The sequence below is a fragment of the Miscanthus floridulus genome, chromosome 8, assembly GCF_019320115.1.
Source record: "Miscanthus floridulus cultivar M001 chromosome 8, ASM1932011v1, whole genome shotgun sequence".
Taxonomy (NCBI): Eukaryota; Viridiplantae; Streptophyta; class Magnoliopsida; order Poales; family Poaceae; genus Miscanthus; species Miscanthus floridulus.
In genome coordinates, this window is record NC_089587.1 from 220,841,396 (window position 1) to 220,858,910 (window position 17,515).

At 44.2% G+C, this 17,515-nt stretch overlaps 1 protein-coding gene across 1 annotated transcript; it reads right to left on the reverse strand.

Moving 5' to 3' along the window:
- Positions 1–178: 178 nt before the first annotated feature.
- On the reverse strand, positions 179–7,964 carry LOC136478224 (diacylglycerol kinase 7-like). Its single transcript, XM_066476581.1, has 13 exons — positions 7,289–7,964; positions 5,898–6,020; positions 5,556–5,693; positions 5,388–5,473; positions 4,763–4,859; positions 4,396–4,465; positions 4,068–4,150; positions 2,927–2,997; positions 2,745–2,822; positions 1,472–1,559; positions 1,070–1,186; positions 584–765; positions 179–486 (listed from the first exon to the last, which is right to left on the reverse strand). Exons 1-12 carry the CDS (start codon positions 7,655–7,657, stop codon positions 604–606), a joined length of 1,482 nt encoding a protein of 493 aa, XP_066332678.1. The 5' UTR covers positions 7,658–7,964; the 3' UTR covers positions 179–486; positions 584–603.
- Positions 7,965–17,515: the final 9,551 nt, after the last annotated feature.

The following is a 17,515-nucleotide window of genomic DNA, read 5'->3' on the forward strand; positions in this document are numbered from 1 at the left end:
AAGAAAAATATCTAGTGCCACTTGCATGTTGATTCATCTTGACACTGGCTGTACATGTTTGTAACTGACCTGAACCAGAAAAAGCAGCGCTTCTACGATGATATAGTTGTCACGGCAAAGAAAATTTTGAGAGCGAACCACGTCGCGTACGCAAATGAACATGCTCTAGGACAGTGCAAACAGCAAACTGTCCAATTTGACAGTTAATAAGGTGTTTTTCACCAGATTATTCTTTTGCATTGACACACAACGTTACAATACAAACAAATCAAGCTTTTGTTTCCTTCAAAAAGAACTTAGGATACAACAACGCATATGATACAATACAACAATGCATGGTGCCATATCATGCGCCGGCCATGACTTCGACCATGGCACGGTAAAGGCCAACGAACATGCATCCTCGCGGCAGTCCACCCAGTTCTAAGAATCTAGTGCCCGCTTCTCCTGAACTGTACACAATTCTAACGATCTATGAATGCAACCCTGATACAATTTGCAATGAGACCAGAGGTGATATCAGGAAATGATATGCCAACAAGGAAATGGTACCCTAAAGAAACACAGGACTTTGGAATTTTACCTGATTGACATAGGGAAATCTCATTGCTCCTCATTTATCATGAGAGAATGATAGGGAACTTTGTTTATTTCCACAATGGTTGAGTGCTCCTGTAAGAGTGGTTGTTTCCATGGCTCTCCATCCATTTGAATATATGCTCGATCCCACTCGCCACCCCTCATTTCAAATTTGATAGCTGCAGCCTGATAGCAGGAAATGGATTTGGATCATATAGTCCATTAAAAAGCATTCGTAGGACAAGACGTGTTAGGAACAATTCAGGACATTGACTAAACTGCTCAATAACATCGACTAAACTAAGCCCCACAAATTTCTACAACCTTAATATACCAAATAATTATGACTAGCAAAAAAAACCCAACATCAAGGTGTCTCATAAAAAAAAAAAATCACAACAACACAGTTGCTTATCACTCTGATTATCCCAACAGACAAATCTTTTGCAGACACATGATGCAAAAAAGTAAGGCAACAAAAATAAAGTACCTGGGCAATGTGCTTTGCTTTGATAAGCTCAGCCATAACAAATGAAGCATGCCAACCTTCCTTCAGACCAAATATTTCAAGTAAGCCATCATCTGAATGAGCTTCAACAAAGCCTCTCTGCAAATCGGTAGAAAATGCTAACATCACATTCCATTGTGCACAAAAGAAACAAAACCCTTGTACAAACCCCACTAGTTGAAACTGATTCTGGCTACTTCATATTCTTGAAAGAAACAGTAATAGTTCTAGAAAAGTAATGCTAAGCTGACCCATTTTTTAAACCATTTTGCAACATCAAAGGCATCTACTTGAGTTGTCAAAAGATCTCAAAAGCCTATATTTAGGAACAGAAAGTAAAATTGTCAAATCATATGTGATTCACATGGCAATCCAAGTACTAACCTTTTCAAGATACTCAGGTTTAAGATCACCCCATGGATGCCTTCCACTGCCATAGTTGTATAGATTTAGGACAACTAGGGATCTAACACTGCATTATCAGAGAAAAGGATGTGAGTGCAGTTCCAGGGCATCCTCCTCAACAGTAAATAGTTTAGACGATAATTCTCTATAGGCATGCTCATCTAGCATTCTAGCATCTGTTATGAGCGGATATACCATCCAGTTTTCACAACAATTGGATGAGTATCCAAGGCATTCAGATATTGATTAGTAAACTAGAATCTTGTGACATAATATAGATAGTAGTTCAAAAGTTATGTGCACTTTGAATAATACAGCTGTGACTATGCCAGTGTAGTTGCAAACTGATATGAAGAAGCTCCACATACAACTTCATGCCTTTACATAGGACATTTGCAGCTAAAAAGAATTGTGAGCCATATAGGTGTCTGCCATATCAGTTCATGTACAGTAGCAAATCAGAGTCATTGCCATGTACTACCTCGGTAATCCAAAACTAACTGCACCTGTACATAGTCATTCTAGATACTAATCAAATATGTAAATCCAGCAGGGCAATTCCTCTCCAGCATTATTTGATATACTCTGATTTGAATTATAAAACATAATAACTTTGTTCCAGTACAATTATACCAAAACTGAATATCCAATGCAACAACAGAAATTTATTTGTAATGGCATAGTTGCAGTGCCCCATCTTTTTGTTATGTACAACTGTATTGTAAGTACTAAGTTTTTGCTCTTTTATTCATTTTTGTGATTTTTTTAATAAAGGGTATTGATCTTATACCAAATATCTAAGAAGCTTATATTTACCATCAAAGGGATTATGATGATTAAAATAATATTGTAACGAGTCTAACCGTGCTATTTGCAGGGGCCAACTTGCCAGTTTAGACGACGTTGTGAAGAGGCTAGCAATTAAGGTACTTTGGTCCCTAGTAGTAATTAGCTAGCTAATCAAGGGATGATTGCAACAGTTCATTTGAGCGATAAATAGTGCAAACTCCGAAGTTGGAACCAAACATAGAAAACATAAAGTATTCTTGTACTCTTTCTAAAAAGCTCAAACATCATGTAAATATGACTAGAGGGAGTATAAGTATAGGTGTGAATGTCAGAAACTAATTCCTAAACTACACAGAAATTCGCATACGAAGTGGCAAAGTATCACAGGAAATTTTCAAGGTTCTTAAGGCTCTTTGCCGTAGCCTGTTTATACTTTATAATGTTAAAGATATCAATAACTAACCTTGAAGGCATTTGAACTTGCTCCCACTCTGAACAATTGGCCTTTTTAATGGAAAGTCGCAAAATGTTCTTAAGCCCCCTGCATCAACAAAGAATTATGTGAGCTTTGGATAGGTAGCAGGACAATTTTGAGCAGCTTAGAGAAGGAATAGTTCAAAGTTCATGTAAAAGCATATCGTTTACCTTAGCTGAGGACTTGCTGTACAAGGTGTACAAAACCACCCCTGAGTGCAGCTATATCCAGCATAAATCAGCTGCATAGGGTAAGAAAACAGAGATCATCAGCAGAACCACTTTATGTCACGTAAATACCCAAGACATGAATCTGGCATACCAAATGGCATGCAACAACAAAGCCTTTTAGTCCCAAAGGAAGTTGGGAGGTACCAGAGGAATATGCTAAAGGAAATGAAATGGAAAAAAAAAAAACTTGCATATATATAAGCCTTTGAAGCCTATTTTCTTTTTCCTTATTCGTAGGTTATAATGTTATACTACCTCCACCCCCGAATAAATCAACTTCTAGAGTTGTCATAAGTCAAACTTTTGTAAGTTTGACAGAACTTTATAGAAAAGAACACAAATATTTATGACACAAAATTAGTATTATTAGATACACCATGAAATATATTTTCATAGTGTACTTATTTGGTATCATAGATACTGATATGTTTTTCCCTATAAAGTTGGTCAAACTCATAAATGTTTGGCTTATTTGGGTACGGAGGGAGTATATTTACAGCTGCCAGCCCTATCTTTTGGGCGAGCTGGTCACCTACAACTTTTTGTGTGGCAAATCCTTTCCAGTTTCTCTCAGGGTATGTGTTTGAGGTGTGTTCAAGGGGTTGTGTTTCGGGGGAGGGACTTTCTGCCCTCTCACCTTTACTAATTCGCTTCTTCTTAATAAAATGATACACAGCTCTCATGCTTGTTCAAGAAAAAAAATGTTATAGTCTAGAAGAATTTGCAGTACCATCAGCTCATCCAACAGATATATAACAATATAAGGAGATTAAGAATTTCCTTTTTTTTTTCTGTGTGGCGTTACATGGTATTTTATCATCATAATTATGAGATTCTGATGAAACAGGCAACCTACAAAGATATTGCTAACCGGCAGTCTCAGTGGAAGGATATATGCTGCTCACTCAGTAAAATAATTTGCTATGTAGTTCCAACAAAATGAGCTAGCCAATAATCAATTCTCAAAAATAAGAGAGCTAGCCAATAATCACACTTCATACATAACAATGATGAAACATACAGCACAGTATTTAAGCGAGACAATATTAAGATTACACCATTGGAGGGTTCCTATTAGAACCTTATTTGCAACTGGTCCTTGTGCAAGATACGGTTTTTCATCACGAAGATGATGGAAGCCGTATGCAACCTGAGCATCCATCCCTATTCAAAGTAAATAGCAAATTTATCAATGAAAATAAACTATAACAACTAAAAACATTAATCAAAATTCAAATTCTTGATGAAACCTAAGGAAATGGAACATCTGAGTCTATCTACTGCACTAGCTTCAAACTTCTGAAGGATTCATATTTGAGCATTATTATCTCAGCAAATGAAACCTTTGAGACCTTTCAACTGATAAAAAAGAAAACCCTTAACAAAGAGAAAGGTAACAAACGAAATACCAATGCTAAGGTAGTTGTAGAATACTCCTTTATAGAAAGAAGCCTTTTCGGATAACTCTGTGCCGTTCTCCTGCACCATATAAGATTAGCATTTTAATAAATCCAAATCAGAAATCACTAAATGTACTATGGCATACTCTACAAAATACAACCTCCAGCGCCTTTTTAACAAGCAACCACATTATTTTTATGTTACTATCTTGTTCTAACATTACTTATCAGATTCTGTTATCATTTGCAATCTTAGCATTTGTAAGGTATAAACAAACTCGATAAGAGGAGCTTAGATGGAAAGAGTAGTGAATGTAGGCGACTTATATTTAAGTAGCATATAAATCCAGACGAAGACATGAAGTGATAGTCAAACCTGGCTGACCTCCAACCGATCTCCAGGTTCCACTTTCTTAAGTGCATATGGCAACTCTTTTATTTCTCCTTCTGGCATCTGAATTACAGTTTGCCAGCTGCATGGACAACAGTAGAGGTTATCAGCATATAAACGGATGAAACACCTGCATAGGAACATAACATATACAGTAGATACTATGTTATGATGCTATCATATAGATGTACAAACACACCCATTAATATCACAATACATTATTCTGCCTATCTAGAGTAAGTAGTCATCTCAGGTACTAAGGGTGTGTTTGGTTTGCACCCTCCTAGGAGCGACAGCAGCCACAGGTATCCAAAATGGGACACTTGGGATCGCTGCCTGCGCCAGGCAAGTCTGCCAGGGCACAAAGCAAAGACCCCTAAGAGATCAAATGTGACAAAGACGTGCACAAGTTATATGGAGCAATAACTTGCTTCACTATTGGCGAATTTATAGCAGATAAGCAGATAGTAGATCAGAACTTTTATTAAGGTGGAGTAGAAGACCAGCTACTCCACAATATTAATTGTTTTCTCCTCTAGATAATCAACTAGTCAAACTTGAATGTGTATAACCAAAAAAAAAGTGCCAAAAAAACAAACAAAGATCAAACCTGTCAAGACGGCAAATGGGAGCAGTGGAAGCTTTGCTGAGATAACGCTTTACAGCTGAGCGCCAGCCAAAGGGAAAAGAGCCACCCTATGCACGAGCTAATTAGTTGTTTGGATTGAAAACAGATTTACATAGAGAAGTAAAAGAACAAATATATATAGGTCATTACCCATCCAAACGATCTAGCAAGATCATTTCCTGTACCAAGTGGAATGATTCCTGTAGGTGGAACTGGTTCCCTTTTCAACTTATAAAGATCCGAGAGACATCCAAGCACCCAACCAACTGTGCCATCACCCCCAGCAACCTGCCAGGAAAAACTAGCACATGGATGTTACACAAAGTAGTTGGAGGATAATGTGTAAGCAACATCACAAACCATTTATTGGATGCTCAAATTAGTGAAGAAAGCCACAGCCTTTCATAAATTATTAGATAGGGAAAGAAAATTGGATGTGTGTTGTTAATATAAAGAAAGGCACTATTACAACAAAAGGAATCAAGCACATACCACAATTCTCATTTTCTCACGAACGGCCTTCGCACGGTTATCGCCTTGGTCAGCTAACTTCTCCAAACAACTCAAACCATAGTGAACAAAATCTGAAGGCTTCACAACAGAAAGATCAAAGACCTGGGAAAATGGTTGTCAGTATATACTGTTCAGTTTCGACCAATTGATAGTTCGTATCAACAACAGAAAATGCTAGATGAGGTGTCCAACCTCTTAAGAGCAATGCACAAGCCTATCAGATTCCATGGAATTGTATAAATTTTCTACCTATAGTTTTTCATCAGTTATAGCCCTTTTATACTCCATAGTTACATCAGCAACCAACAAGTTAACCAAATTCCCAAAGATTTAATGCATAAGAAATTTAGATAGATTCAAACAGTGTCAAAATCAGTGTCGCTGACAGCTCTGGTTTCCTATCAAGAGAAATGTCAAGCTAAGAAGTAGAAGGACGTCCCATCACTGCCCTCTGGATGCTATCACCCTGAAAGTTGTTTCCCCCAGAAAGACCACAGAACGATCATGCTACATGATCTCTATCTAGGTCATCCATGATCCATTCGTCCCCTGCCTGCTACCAACCAAATTAAATATTTTTCATCTGCTCCTATATATATCCGAGGCCTTGTTTAGATCCCATCATAGTTCCAAATTTTTTCACACTCTCTCCATCACATCAATTTTTGGACGCATGCATGGAGTATTAAATATAGGTAAAAAAAATACCTAATTACACAATTTGGTTGTAAATCACGGGACGAATCTTTTGAGCCTAGTTAGTTCATGATCGAACAAAGTTTATCAAATACAAACGAAACGTGCTACAGTGTCCATATTACAAAAATTTACAATCTAAACGAGGCCCGAGGCCATGTGACAAAGTGAGATGCAAATAGCTACAGCCTTCCCAACAGCCAACGGTACAAAGCATTTATTATGCCAACAAATAACTGTTTTTTTTAAGCCATCCAACAAATATTTGTCTTCCGTCGAACCAATATCAATCTATCATGTGAATTCCACAAAAAAGGCAGTGGCGGCCTGCTAACCTAACATGTAACGTTTGAATTGATCCACACAAGGCTTTACTGCTTTATTAGAGAGCCGTCATACAGATCGCGTGACGCTAATATTCTCTTTCCAAAAATACCAATGTGAGAACCCAGGGAATTCGACTAAAAACACGTCTCTGAGGTCAAAATCGCTGTGAAATTCCACTAGAGTGTCACGAGCGATCACTTGCAAGCTCAAACACCAAGCGACCGACAAAGCGGCATCGACAAACGCGAAAGCAAAACTACGATTTGGGGAGAACAAAAAAAGGGGGAGTAAAATTGGGGCAAGCAGAGTTGCACGAGCATCGAGAGAATCTCCATGGCGTCACCCACCTGCTCCTCGGTGATGAGCTCGTGCAACCGCACCTTGAGCTCGGGCCCGTGGCGCCCGCCGCTCCGCGAGTTGACGAACACCACCACGGGCGCCACCGCCGGGCCGTCCGCGTCCTCCCCCGCCTGGTCCTCCGCGGTTGCCGCCGCCACGCCGGCGGCCTCGTCCTTGGCCTTGACGGCGACCGCGACGGCGCGGCGCAGGTAGAGCGGCATGACGACCTGCCTCCGCAGCTCGGCCTTGTCCACCTCCTTCGACCACACCCCGCACGCGCGCACCGACTCCCAGATCGACACCCGCGCCGACGGCGCCGTCGAGGGCGCCCTCCGCACGACGGCGGTGGCGGCCGGCGCCTCCCCCTCCCGCTCCATGGCTATACGCCTCGCCGCCTCCGGGGACAAAGCTCAGCAGCTCCGAAATTTTTTTTCCCTTCGTCTCTTCTCCCCCTCGCGCTTGCTTGGTGTGCTGCTCTCTGGTCTCTGGTGCGAGCTGGTGGACGGAATTGGGGAAAGAAATGAAATCGCTGTGGACTTTATTGGTGGGCGAGACAGAGGTTTTACAAACGGAAGGGTAATCAAGACGGTGGCTTTGACTGGTGCCGATGCCTGCCTGCGCTCTTGTTTCTCTTTCCTACCGCTCTCGCCAGACGCCAGCGGCAGCCGCGTCCGTCTCTCGGCGTCTGCAGTGGATGCCGCGTTGGCCACTGCCGTCGCTCCGATATATTTGAGGTGTACTGTAGCTTACGTTGGATGCCTCCTGCAGGACGGCCCGTACAATTCGGGGACCGCGTTTTCGTCGCGTAAATGGGTACACTCTCTCCTGGTGTTGAGTTTAGACGTTCTAGATTTCTTTTTTTTTAAGATCAGGTCTTGCCACGTTTTTCATTAAGCAGAAGTAGAAAATTTTGTTATAAAATTATCAAACCCACAGCACACATCTCTCACACACGGTCGTGATTATATAAGATACAATTTTGCTACTGAGACAAGAATATACCTCAAACCTCATCCAAGTTCATGGCCAACGGGTCAAATTCCCCACCGAAAAGAAGTTGCAGCGCCTCCTACGTGGAGGCCGATAACGGCGCCTGGAAGGTTGATTTGTACTTGCGCACCATCTCAAAGTTGACGTTGGGCAAGCTTGCTGTGACTCCCAGCTTCTGCATGAGCACGCACTGAGCCTGCTTGGTGGAGTCCGCCTCGCGTGGCTTCGCAGCAAGACGGTCACTACGCCACAACGACCGAACGGAGACCAACGTCCGGTGCCTGTGCAGCCTAGGCGGCCCATGGATGAGGGGCGTCTGCAACGTAAGGCAAAACCACGCCTCCAGTGTTTCATGAAGTGTAGGGGTACAGGCCCCGACGACGCTGGCAGACCCGTGTCGTCAACGCTCGAGGAGTCCCTCGATGTGCCCAGCATCTCCATTCCCCTGGGTGAAGTCAAGACCGGCTGGATATCGCTAGGATCGCCGACCACGATGGTGCCCATGTCCCCATGGCCTGGTTCTGAAGTGGAGCGACGGTTTGGGGGCGGAACTTGGATTGCCACTTCAACCAACATTGGGTCTAGCGCTGAGACGACTGTGGGTGGCAGTTCCCTCGGCCGGCTCCACAGCACTAGGTCCGCCTTAGCCTCAAGACCAACAACCTCGCACGACGAGCTAGGGCGGTCGTCCAGCTGACGCTCACGTGCAAAGTTGCCCCCAAGCCTGGCACAGACGCTGGCCGCGCCCTCCAACACCTCGAACGTCGAGGCAAGGTGCGCCTAGAACTCCTCTAGCGAGACAGCTGGCTGCTTCCCACCAACGAGCGCGACAAAAACAAGGGAAAAGTCCGCTTCAGACGTGACAAGCTCCGTGTTCTTCGGGACAATGAAGACCTTGATCTTAGGACGGCTATCAGTGTCACCCAGAGGTGGTGATAGCGGTAGGCTGCTGCTATGGTGACGATGACGGCGTGATCGACTGCTGCACACGACGAGGTGACGACGGTGTCGTCGCCTGGCCTGGCGCGTCGCAACCATCGAGGCGACTCGCCATGGCAACCCGGCCGGGGTGATGTGCCTCTGAGGACAAAGGGTTGCACGCCGGCAAAGAGCCTCGCTTGCACGCAGGCAAACGACCACGCTGAAAGGTTCTTGTTTGGTTTTGGTAATTGAGCGACAACCTTAGATGGATTAATTGTGTTTGAGTAAGATACACAGATGATTAGTCTACAAGTACATGTGTGTGAGCAACATATGCCATGACGGTGAAGATGGCTCAAAGATATTGCAAAGCTCACACATATGATGATAAAGGAGCTCATTGCACATGAGACATGACATTGAATCATATGATCAAGGTGGAGAAGATCAAGACATGATTTGGCTCAATGGACCGGTTGCAAGTGTGAAGGGTAAGTTAAGTGATGACTTAGTGTCGATGGACCGAAGTAATGGTAAAGATTAAGTGGGGTCATGATCGATGAACCAATACGGTCACGTGATGATATGGAGTGGATCATATCATCATTGATCATGTTGGTGCATGTGTTGCATCGATATTTGAGGAGATGGAATAGAATGCGCAAGGCAAAGGTATAACCTAGGGTATTTTATTTCACCGGTCATAGGTATGTAGAGAAGTTGATGACCGGGTTTATGATAGATGGCCGTACTATCAAGAGAGACAAACTTGTTTACATATCGGTCATCTAATGCCACTCGAGTGATCTAACTTTGCATCGTTGCTAGGATCGAGTGACATGGCAAGTTGAGTGATTAACTCCTTTAAAATGATTGTGAAAATGCTAACACACACACATGGTGGTGTACACTTGATGGTGTTAGTACATTTGCAAAGGAGAAGAAGTTGGAGTTGAAACGGATCAACTCGGCGAAGAAATGGAGGCGAAATAGGTCACTTGAGGTGACCGGACACAGGCCTAGCTTGGACCTACGTGTCTGGTCATGTGTTCCAAAGAGGGCACGGTCTCGGTCATGTGATCGGACGTTGGCGTGAAGAGGTGACTTGACGCGCTGAGGCTACGTCCGATCAGTCATGACGTACGCTGATGTCTTGGCGTGAGGAGCAGCAGTGACACGTGGCAAGCAGTGAAGGACCGGACTCAAGTGCTGCGTCCGATCGTGACCAACCTGACACGTCCGGTCGTAGTTTAGAGGCTTCGGGAGCTCTCTAGAGTCGACCTGACTCAGGTGGTGGTGCAGCGTCAGGTGGCGCGCAGTCACGTCCGGTCAGATGGTGGTCGAGCATTGGCACGCGTGATCTGACGCGCCGTGATAGCATTAGGCTAGGGCTCGGCGCGTCCGGTCATCACTTGACCGTTGGGACGTAGCTACCGACCGTTGAAGATCAACGTGCACGGTTGAATCCATGCTGACATGTGGATGGTGGATTATGACCAGACGCTAACCGGGTGTGTCCGGTCAAGGTGATCTGCGCGTCCGGTCGCATCACAGAAAGTCTAGTGAAGGGGTAACGACTAGTTTAGCCCGTGGGGCTATAAATAGAAATGTTGGCTGGCATTTGGCCGGTTGCTGAGCACACTAGAGCCTTGGTGTCTATGTGGTGATGCTTGGGATCCCTCTAACCCACTCTTGCTTGATAGTGTTCATTCAATTGAGTAAGTGAGTGAGTCTAGTGTGATTGTATCGTGAGGTTGCTCCGGGTGGCACTAGGTGATCGCATTGCAAGCCAATGATGCTTGTTACTCTTTGAGGTTGCCACCTCCTAGATGGCTTGGTGGCTTGTGACTCTGTTGAAGCACGCAAGAAGATTGTGTGGTGCTCCGGAGGAGGATTTGTAAGGGAGATTGTGCTCACCCCGCGGGGATCGCGAAGAGTAACTCTAATTGAGCGTGTCATTGAGCTACCCTCACTTTTTGGGGTAGGTTCTTGCGGTGCCCGACATGCGGGCTTAGCGGGTGATGCCAATTAGCCGCCAAACCACCAAGTGAGTGGTCGATACAACGGGGATGTAGCTTGGTGGCAACCAAGTGAACCTCAGGAGAAAATCACCGTGTCAACATTGTCTTCATCATCTTCTTGGTGGTTTGCATTCCATGAACACAAGCTTGTATTACTTTTATTTACATTGTGCTTGTGTAGTTGCTCTTGTGACTAGTTTAGCTTTAGTAGCTTGCTAGTTGCCTTCTTGCTTGTGTAGCATAGAAGTAGCTCCCTTGCGTGGCTAATTTGGTTCTAGTAACCTTGTTAGTCACATTGCTTAGTTTATGTAGCTAAGTAATTTACGCTCTATAATTTGGCTTGTGTAGCCTTGTTATTGAGCATTGCTAGTGAGCTTAGGTGGCTTTGTGCTTTTGCTTCACTAGTTTTTGTAGGTGCTCCCCTGTTTGCTTGAAGTACTAGCTGCATAGGTTGATGTGACCTTGCAAGCTAGAATTAGATAGGTGGGCACTAGTTAGCCCGACACCTTTGTTGCCTCTTTAGGATCTTTACAAGGTGCTTGTGAACTTAGATAGAGGGGTGTAGTCTTGACTAGACGGATAGTTTTAATTCCACATTTGTTAGCCGACACGATTAAGTTTTAGAAAGGACTATTCACCCCCCTTTAGTCCGCCATCTTGACCCTACACACGCTTGCATGCCTTGGCCCGATGGCCGGTACCCTAGCAACGGAAGCAGCGGGACGGGGAGCGACACTGAGCGGCGATGTGGTCTTGTGCGAGACGTTGAAGCAGAGACCCGCAAGCTCCGGCAGGATGGGGCGGTGGCGTTTGGGTGCCATTTCCCCCAGGTAGTGCCGATGACGATGACTCACAATAATCTAGAAACCATTGGCGTCGATGTTGGGCCCTCGATGGGGCTGTCGGGATGTGTTAGGCACCGACGCCCTATGGCGCAGGGCGAGGCGCTGGTGCACCGGGACTCTTGCCGTCGGCTACGTACCAAGGTGACGCATCGCGAGCACTCGCACGGCGTTCAGCGGTGGAGTCCCACAGCCATTGGGCACACCGGTCCTGTGTCGACGGCGCCGCTCCCCCCTCGTAGGCACTGGATGAGTTCTCTCCATGGCGGCAGTGCACTGCGTCGTGTCCGAAGCCCCAACAAACGGTGGAGGCGTGGCCCAAAGAGCCTTACGAGCGGCATCCAGGTACGACAAGCGCGTGGCAGAAGAAGCGAGTTCGTCGTCGGAGCTACCCACACCGGGGTCCTTCTCCCAACATCGGAACTTGCTCCTGCCAGCTGACCAACGGGTGGGGAAGAAGGGGGGCAAGCGCGGAGAGGGAGGATGGTGAGAACCTGCCCGAGCGTGCATCCTCCTCCTCCTCGTCCTCGTCCTCGCCTTCTGTGACATCCTCGATGATGACCAGTGTCTCGTCCTCAATTCTTCCAACTGTGTCAGGCATAGGCAGGACGGCAACGGATTTGGGCCCGGTGGGGGTGTGCATGGCGACGGTAGCGCCCGGCGGTAGTTGCGTCGCTAGTGTTGAGGGAGCCCGCAGCGTCGCCCTAGCCCTGGACCTGGCGGCGGTGAACTCGGTGGCGGCCGCGACAGCTCCGGATCCCAGCCCCAACCCTAGCTCTAGCTTCGGATCCCGCGGCATCACCGGTGTTGTGGGAGCTCCGAATCTGAGTGGAGCGGGGAAGGAAGTGGAAGCCTGTGTCGGGGCGGCGGATTGCGGTGGCGACGACAGAGAGGTGGTGGCAGCGCAGGATCTGGTGGTGTTGCATTCGGGAGAGGCAGGGCTTGTGATGGTGGCGGTGGGGTCTACAGGTGTGGATGGAGCAAGGAGGGGAAGGGAGGGAAGGGGAGCCGCCGGCGCCGGGTTGGAGTCCGGCGGCGGGGAGGAGGTGGTGGCGTAGGTTCGTGCGACGACGCAACCGGAGGAGGCAGGGGTTGCAGTAGTGGTTGGATCTACTAGGCGGTGGGGGTGCGGGGGGCGGCCGCCAGGATCGTCGCCCAGGCTGGCTAGCTCATGGGGAGTTGTTCTTATGTACTCTGCCCCAAGTATAGACGTTCTAGATTTCAAACTTTGAACATTGCAGTATTTTCTATAAAAGGTTTCAAACTTGAATACTGCAGTGGATATCGTGTTTACATGGAATAGTAAATCTTCTTTGACCCCGGCGCAGATCTATATCACTGTGTTGTGCGTGGCCATACCCATAAAAAAAGGTGTTAAGAACTAAATTTTCACTCTATTTACACCTGTCCTAAAACCTCGTAGGCAAGCGCCTTCTTTCGGACTCAACCAAACACAATTACCGCTTCCACCTCCAAATCAAATGGCATAGGAGCCTTTTCTTTTATACCCTATAGGCTGACAGATTCAACCACGTTATTATCGTGAGGGTGTTGCTTTGAGGGCTTGTTTGGATGCCAAAATTTTTGGTAAAATGCTACTGTAGCATTTTCGTTGTTATTTGGTAAATAGTATCCAATCATAGTCTAATTAGGCTTAAAAGATTCGTCTCGTTAATTTCGTCTAAACTGTATAATTAGTTTTATTTTTTATTTATATTTAATACTTCATACATGTGTCTAAAGATTTGATGTGACGGAGAATCTTGAAAAATTTTGCAAAATGGGGTGGAACTAAACTGGCCCTGAGAAGAATTGAGAACTTGAAATCCAAATATCCCGTTGCCTCTTAGGCCTCGTTTAGATTGCAAATTTTTGCAATCTGGATACTGTAGCACGTTTCGTTTGTATTTGACAAACTTTGTCCGATCTTGGGCTAACTAGGCTCAAAAGATTCGTCTCGTGATTTACAACCAAACTGTACAATTAGTTATTTTTTTTACCTACATTTAATGCTCCATACATACGTACAAAAATTGATGTGATGAAGAGAGAATAAAAAAATTTGGAATTTAGAGGTGATCTAAACAAGGCCTTAGTCTCTAGACCAAAGGAGAAAAAGAATCTATTCACGATATGACATCTAGCAATATTCCTTTTAATTTGTGGATGGCTTTTTTCCACGTGGGTCATCTTTTATAAATTGCTCGTATCATTTTACTAGGTTGGATCTTGTCTTTTTTAGAATGTGAGTTCCAGCACAGGTCAACAGTCACATCATTGGCATTTTAGTGCGCCACTTTTGCAACAAGCAATTTCCTTTGGGTCAAAAATGTGTTATTTTAAAATAATGTTTCAAAATTCTCCACGCTATGTTGTTCGAGAAAGCTGGACGAACGGTTTTACACGCAATTATGTCCGTTGAGCCTTTTCTTTTAAAAAAAATAAATAAAACTCCCAATGATCAATCTTCATCTCGCTATTGTGCTCTGGATGTAATAATATGCTCAAAATACTTTCTCCCAATTAGTTCAAAGAAAAAAAGTAGTCTTTTCCACGAGAGAGGGCAGTAATATATATATATATATATATATATATATATATATATATATATATATATATATATATATATATATATAGTATATGGGCTTCGTTCGGCTTACCTTATATTCGGCTTGTTCGGCTTCTTTTTTCAGCCGGAACAGTATTTTTCTCTCACAATATTTTAACCAGAACAGTGTTTTTCAACCACTTTCAGCCAAGTTTCAGCGAGCCAAACGGGGCCATGATAATGTTGGGCTTTATTATTTAGATCATTTGTCCATCTACTTTAACAGGGCGGGATGGAGAGGCCTTTCCACTCCACTTCAAACCGGCGGAGGAGCAAATCTCTTCTCTTTCGAAACAAAGGCCTTGTTTAGATGTTTTTTCACTCTTTCTCCATCACATCAATTTTTAGCCGCTTGCATGGAGTATTAAATGTAGATAAAAAAAAACTAATTGCACAGTTTAGTTGAAAATCACGAGATGAATCTTTTGAGCTTAGTTGGTCCACGATTGGACAATATTTACCAAATAAGACGAAAGTGCTACTATTCATCGGGTTGAAATTTTTTGCAATCTAAACATGGCCGAAAACAGCAGCAATCTTTACGGTTGGAATCAAATGATACGTGCGCGTTTATTTCCCTCTTGCTCTTGGCGAGTGCACCTAACCATGGTCTCGTTCGCTGGTCTAAAACTTAGCTAAAAAATACTATTTCAACTAATTTATTGTGAAAAAAAATACTATAACATCTAAAACTGACTGAATCTCCAGAAGAGAACCAGCCGGCTGGTTCGCTGGAACCAGACCAGCGAACATCTCGCATGTGTCCATATATATGCGTTCCTTTGGCACATTAGCTTTGCCTACCTGTCTGTCATGTGTAACGGTTGGCAGAATGTGGTTGGCACCCATACAAGTTACTCAATGCAACCACACGCTTTATTCCAGTGTCTGGTTACGTTTTATTTATTTAAAAAAAATCCAGTGTCTGGTCTGCCTGTGACCTCAGCCTTGAAGCGCACGTTTGGTTGCCATGTGGACCCGGAATCATGCAGGCCTACCTGTCATGTAAGCGAATCGGGTTACGAGAGACACAGAGAGAGAGGGTTTGGAATTTGGAAACGCGCGGCTGGGCCAGTCCGAGAGTGGCCCGGGGAGACGCCAGCGGCACGTGCGCGCCGACGCGGTAGCCTCTAGCCTGAAGGGGCCCGCCGGCCCGGATGGGAGCTCCATCGTCGGACACGTCGGTTGATGGTGGAGTCTAGACCCGATCATTTCAGGCCCGGCCCGGCCCGGCCCAGAACAAAAGCCTTACGCAAGGACAGCAAACCGCGACTCACAGCATGTTAGCTCCGTCGTAAACGATCGTAAATTTCTAATTAAAATAGTATTTTTCTCTCACATCAAATCAACCAACAATATTAATTCATAATCATATACAATCATTTTAGTCCCAGCCGAACAGGCTGCTAGCTCTCGAGCCTAGGCTGATGTTTCCATATTGAAAAACAGCACACGTTTTGGACTAGACCTGTGTCCGGTTTGAAAAATAATTTTGATGTGGTCCGTGAAAAATAGCAGACGAGTTTGGACTAGACCTGGGCAGGGATTTTCGACATGAAATTGGACTTTTTTCGTCTCATATAGCAAGATGCTTAGGTTATTGGATTTTATTTTGAAGGTGGAAGGAAAACTTATATGATCTTTTGTTTTTTATGAGTTTCATTCATAAACCCTCTTTGGAACGTTAATTTTTACATTTTTCATGTAAAACTAAACTTATTTTTAAAAATTAAATTTCTATGTCCAAGAGGCCCTTAATGTTTGGTTCCCATGGATCCATTGGATCAAGTAATTAACCAAATAGGGAAACAAATAACTAGGACGCAAGAGTAGTCCCCGAGCTAAGAAAAGCAGTGCAAAGTAGCAAAACCAAATTACATCTCGCTAATGTGCTCCTCCAATCACCAATTGTCCGATTAGTGTTCGCTTTTTTTTTTCAAAACACAGTACAAATGCAAATACTCCTAAACATGGACACACTAACCATATGAGCACCTCGAATTGACGGAGTCAACACATGTATCTCAGCCTGCCGTTGTTGGTTGTCAGTGAGATAAAACTTGGAACTGCTATATGCAGCCGGTGAGATGAGCACGAGTCTTTGCAGCGAAAAAGCTAAAATAACCAAATTCGAGCGGAGCCTGAATGGATAGATTTCGCAACAAGAAACCTAACCAGCTAAGCTACGATTAGTTCGTGTCCAAGCAGTACTCCACACCTTACATATCTATATCTATATCTACATACCTAATAATAAAGATGCAAAATTTCAATCATTTTGTTGGACCGTCCATTTGTTTTGGTCCGTTCCTCTCTAACTACCGAACCATGGAGAGTTTCTTTCGTCCAGACTTATATATATATAACCCATGCTCTCATACGAGTTAGAATAGCGAGTTAAAATAGCTCTTGTCTAGTATGATACGGAGTCCAATTCCAAAACGTATTAGGTCGTATATGTGGGGTTTCTTAGGATAACCTAGGTAGATAGAAATCCTAATCCAAATAGATCTTCTCAATCTGATCGAGTAACCTGAATAGAAATTCTAATTCAAATCATTTTTGTTTTTTCTTTTATTTATTATTTTTCCATTGAACGTCCTGGTGAGAACCCTTCTAATTTTTCAGTTCGAACTCTCCGTCCACATTAGCACGGTAGCAGCGGTAGCCAGTAGCCCAGGTGCTATGCGCAATTTGATTCTGTAACTTTCGTGTTGCTATATATACAAGCCAGATAAACAAAGAGAAGGCCATATACCTGTGGTTTGGTGTAGTGACGTGGGCAACCATAAAACATGATCGATTTATTTCGTGCAGCTGTATACGCAAGCCAGATAAAAAAAAAAGCCATAT